The 4985-nt window shown below is 44.6% G+C and overlaps 1 protein-coding gene across 1 annotated transcript; it reads left to right on the top strand.

The window, feature by feature from the left end:
• Positions 1–1483: 1483 nt before the first annotated feature.
• Positions 1484–2331, top strand: LOC143115294 (transmembrane protease serine 12). The gene is made up of 3 exons (XM_076277265.1): positions 1484–1733; positions 1834–1976; positions 2092–2331. Exons 1-3 carry the CDS (start codon positions 1484–1486, stop codon positions 2329–2331), a joined length of 633 nt encoding a protein of 210 aa, XP_076133380.1.
• Positions 2332–4985: the final 2654 nt, after the last annotated feature.

Below are 4985 nucleotides of genomic sequence, written 5' to 3'. Positions count from 1 at the left end.
CAGTTACCCTGCATAATTGATGACTCTCAGCAAAATACTAGGGAGTGTCGGCAAATACATGTCTTCGGATCAGTGAGAGGCATTGATTGGTATCAAAATAAAATCCAAGAAAACGGTCTGATTAATTAAATTAGGCCTACCTCTATTTCGACTACCACGCTGCTACCTGGCTAGTGCATGCTGAACGACGGGACAAGCAGAGAAGACGAAATGTGGAGGCTCCAGCAGATAATTAGCTCCAAGGCAGTGTAGCAGAATAGGTTGCCTTCAAAGAGTTAAGCTAGTCATCCAATTCGGCTTGTCTGAAGCAGTATAAACCTATGCATGTATGTCCTAAATGGTTTCTCGATTTAGGGTGCTTAAAATAATTAATTTCAGATGTATTGTTTTATACAGACTTTGCTGGGTGGGGGATGGGGATGCCTGTGTGTATATGGGATGGAGGGGGGGGGGCGGTAGGCTACATAATTACACCACTGCTGTCACTATGTCACTGCTGACATAGCCTCAGTGAATGGCCTCAGTGAATGTTCTTTATATTAGCCTACATCACAATCACCTGCAGCGACGTCACAAAGCAAATCCCAATAAAGTTTTTAAAACTGTCACTCCCACTTCTCCACTTATCTGTCAGATGGAGGGCAAAACATCAATGCTCACCATAGTCCTACTGGTTTTATTGTTAAACTTAAGACTCAATGGAATTTCTGCCCAAGTTAGTAAGTTCTGCCACCATCTATTATTTGGTGTTAAATTGGTTTTACATTTTAATCATACATTTTGATTAGTAAAAACTGTGATTATCATGATATTACATACACATGGAAAGACATTATCTGTAGTCAGTGCCACTTATGTAAGCTGTAAGAGTGTAAACACACTGCCTGTGTGTTCAATAGCCTACTTTTCTAAAACAAATGCAAAAATGTGACTTAACTACAGCAGGGTGTGGACAACGGCCATTGGTGGGTGGACCTGGCGGGTCACGCATTGTTGGTGGCCGGATTGCACCTGGTGGGGCATGGCCTTGGCAAGTCAGCATTCAGAGAGGTTTCCGGCATTTCTGTGGTGGTAGTATTCTCAGTGCTCAATGGGTGATCACTGCAGCTCACTGTTTCGATTCTAACTTGTAAGTGCTATGTAATCACATTGCTTGATACAGTATATGGTAGTATACTAGAAAGGTTTTGAGGCACACTCACACTCATTGTTTGGTTGAAAATAGGCTAGTGGTTCCATAGATGAAGAAAGCTTAGAGAAAGAGAAAGCTTAGCATGTCTTGAAAGACCTGTGACTTCATGTCAACTAATAAGACTAGTAGACAGGAATGCACAATTGGCCCCAACATTTAGTGCCTTGTCAATGGAGACTCATACGTCAGTGTTTTATGAGACTTAGCATCTTTATTTAATTATTCTCTTATTATGATTAACCTGTCGGCCATGTTTTCCTTCTCCTCAGAATTCGCTCGGACCTGCAGGTGATGGCTGGTGAACGTTTCCTTTTGAGAAGAGGAAAATATGCGCAGCATCGAAACATCAAACAAATAATCATTCACAAGGATTATTCTACAGCTACCAATGGCAATGACGTGGCCCTTCTGCAGTTGAGCACGCCGCTTCAGTTTACGGACTATGTTCAGCCTGTGTGTACAATCAAAAATGAGACAGAGGAAAGGACCCTGAAATTCAGCGCATGCTTTATCAGTGGCTGGGGAAGAACTAGATATGAGGGTTTGTGTCATCAATCGAACAAATTAGCTATGTAAGACTAGTGGTTTGTCATAATGCACAAAGACCTAAGCTTAGTATTTGAACATCACTGTCTTTCCAGGCCCCGGTGTATTCAGACTGCATGAGGCAGAGGTGGATCTTATTCCCAGAGAGACCTGCAATCAACTGGACTGGTATAATGGTTTCATCAGTGAAAACATGATCTGTGCTGGCTTTGAGGAGGGGAATGTGGACAGTTGCCAGGTGATGTAGTAACGGTTTCATTGGGATCTTACTTCCGTCTGAATGTACAAATTATTCAAATGCATCTGGTCATGGTGCATGGTGCTCATGATTGTTTTGTTTTGCTCCATTGAAGGGTGACAGCGGGGGTCCTTTGCAATGCTACAGTGAAGAACAGGAGAGGTTCTACCTTGTAGGAGTGACAAGCTTTGGGGATGAGTGTGCACTAGCTATGAGACCTGGAGTGTATGCTCGCACCAGCAAATACACTAACTGGATGAAAAGGAAACAGGAGCGATCAGCATCTTCTGCTCTTGCATATTCCATTCTTATCCATACGTCATTAGTCTTAAGTGCTCTCTGGTTGTTAATATAAGGAATAAACACATTCAATTACAAGATACTGTAAATAGATTGTTTTATCAATATTTATGATTTGTGGCAATTTAGGGCAGTATTTATAGTGAACTATATCTTTCATGACCCTTACGGAAGGGCTTCACATCCAAAAATATCTTCTACTGAGTAACTATTGTACTCCCTAAGGCCAGGTGGGCAGTATTGCGCTGTGTACCTCATTCCCTAATACGTCAAAGAATTGCACTGATTACAAGATTAGCAGCCATGACACTAACCTGCTTTGTAAGAAGCATCCCACCTGATAAGTGCCTGCAGCCTCGAACAAGGGAACAAGGAAGTTCCAGTCGTTAACACAGGTGACAGGCAGCTAGGGTTAGATATCTCCATACCATGGGAATGGAAATAGGATCTATGGCTCCTTGAGAGCAACTCAAGTCCTAAGATCTCAGAGGTACTATTTGTGACCTTGTCCAGCAATCTTTGTTTTTCAGCTGTTATGCAAAGATGTAAATCAGCTGTTTTTCTAATAGAGTGAACACACAAAAATCAAGGGACCTGGGGCCCTCACATTGTAACTGCTGAGGAGTGTCTGGCCCAGTGGTGAGCTCACATTTTAAACACCAAGGGACCCAGGGACCTCTTTTTTCAGACACACAAGAGAGGCTGTTAAATTCATTGTGCTGTAGGTGGTGGTGGTGGTGGTGTGTGTGTGTGTGTGTGTGTGGGGGGGGGGGTTCCTACAGTGGCCTATCAACAACCAAGACTATTTAACATTACACAACATCACTTTCAATAAAAGTGTTTGCTAATTGAATACATGTAAATTTACAGCATGACGCAGGATGGTTACCAATGTGGCACATTAAACATTAAGGGGCAGCCGTGGCCTACTGGTTAGCGCTTCGGACTTGTAACCGGAGGGTTGCCGGTTCGAACCAGTAGGCACGGCTGAAGTGCCCAAGGCACTTAACCACTCACTGCTCCCCGAGCGCCGCTGTTGTTGCAGGCAGCTTACTGCGCCGGGATTAGCGTGTGCTTCACCTCACTGTGTGTTCACTGTGTGCTGAGTGTGTTTCACTAATTCATGGATTGGGATAAATGCAGAGACCAAATTTCCCTCACGGGATCAAAAGAGTATATACTTAATACTATACATTTGCGACTGTTGCCACCAACTGTTCATTGCACAGTTGTACCCAGGAACAGGAATGGCAATTCCTCACGGTACCAGTACCACATTTGCTGCCAATACAAAGAACCCAGCCAAAGCCAAAATCAAAACAAAGTCACCAACAAAGCAAGCCAATATTGTGAGCACTTCTGGGGGCCTGAGTACACTGAGTAGAACATGCTTTTCATTGTGGCATGTTTGTCTTGTCTGCACTTGTCTGCACTGCTTTTCTTAATCTGCACTGAAGTTTTACATGGCATGGTTTTGCTGTCTCTGAGATAGATTACCTAATCTCTGTTTTAAGGAGGAGTTCTATTAATCTTCTATTAATGAACTTGAATATTTTATGGATTGGTTTGTTTATTAACTGGGCCTGTAAGCCTCATAATCTTTTCCTGATTTATTTTATTATTTTATTTATTTATTTTCTTGTTACTTCATTTTCTGATTGTTGTTTACCTCATTGTTGTAACCATAATACTTTGACTCCTTAGCTCGCTATATTGGTGTCATTCCATGGGATTTGCTCATGTCAACACCTGTGAAGACGGTAGAAGGGCTGGAGGCATTGAAGAAGGGGCAGCTGATACAAAAAAACAACAACATTCCAATGCTTGAAAGCAATATTCCAAGTGTCCGCTAATCTGCGTCCTGCCCCTCAAGACCAACAGTTAGGAAGAGCAGATGGAGCGAGTGTCCCAAGAGCAGCACGGGAGTCTGTCTGTGTTGCACTTGCACTGGGGGCTCAAGACGCCTTTATCCGAAGGAGTACCGGTCCGGCGAGAGGAGTCATTCCCCTTGACTGCCAGCCAGTGAGCGTTGAGTGTTGTATCCCAGAAGTTGGGCCATGTGGAGTGCTAGTTCTACACAAGCGCCACAATATCCCCCATTTGGCCTGAGAGAGAGCTGACCTGGAATGGAAGAAAGACCCATACATTCTTGTTGCCGAAAAAAGTGGTCCGACCCCCATTTTGGCTGACCAGCATCCAAGACACTTGTATTGTTGGACAGGATCCGCTGGCCAGGTGTGGGGCTGCCCTCCGCACTGCTGGAGAGACAGCCATCAGGAAAGAAGAGCAGCCTGCATGCCCATGCCCATGGTCCAGCGCTCTATGTTGGCCAGGCAGAGAGAGACCTGCTAAAGCACAGAGAAACACCACACCACTACCAAACCAAGGAGAACAGCCTTTGAATTTGGGTAGCTGCCCCCATAACCACTGCAGTCTCCAGAGACCAGACAGGCCATTGAAGACCCTTGGTAGGAGATAATGGAGCTGCAAGGAGCTGGACCAAAACATCCCAAAAAGTGTGAGAGGTAGGCCTCACTGAGCACAGCAGCAGCCCATGGACCACATCCACAGTCCTGCTAAAGAGATGGCTCGTGGCACTTCTGTGACAAGTACAAGTGCCAGGTCACTTGCAAAGACTCTTACCCCTTACCCTGTGCTGGATGACATCGCTGGGCTCCGTTGGTTCCACTCACTTGACCTCTGCAGTGG

Source organism: Alosa pseudoharengus, unplaced genomic scaffold (genome assembly GCF_046254945.1).
Source record: "Alosa pseudoharengus isolate Yale_2024_CS ecotype anadromous, Long Island Sound unplaced genomic scaffold, YU_APseudo_1.1 YU_APseudo_1.1_scf_9, whole genome shotgun sequence".
Lineage (NCBI taxonomy): Eukaryota > Metazoa > Chordata > Actinopteri > Clupeiformes > Clupeidae > Alosa > Alosa pseudoharengus.
Note: the sequence above shows the minus strand (reverse complement) of the source record. Positions and strands in the feature narration are given on the sequence as shown.

Coding starts and splice junctions, on each gene's coding strand:
- LOC143115294 (XM_076277265.1), top strand. CDS start 1,484: ATGGCTGGTGAACGTTTCCTTTTGAGAAGAGGAAAATATGCGCAGCAT. Junction 1,734..1,833: donor GGGAAGAACTAGATATGAGG/GTTTGTGTCATC, acceptor CTGTCTTTCCAG/GCCCCGGTGTATTCAGACTG. Junction 1,977..2,091: donor GGAATGTGGACAGTTGCCAG/GTGATGTAGTAA, acceptor GCTCCATTGAAG/GGTGACAGCGGGGGTCCTTT.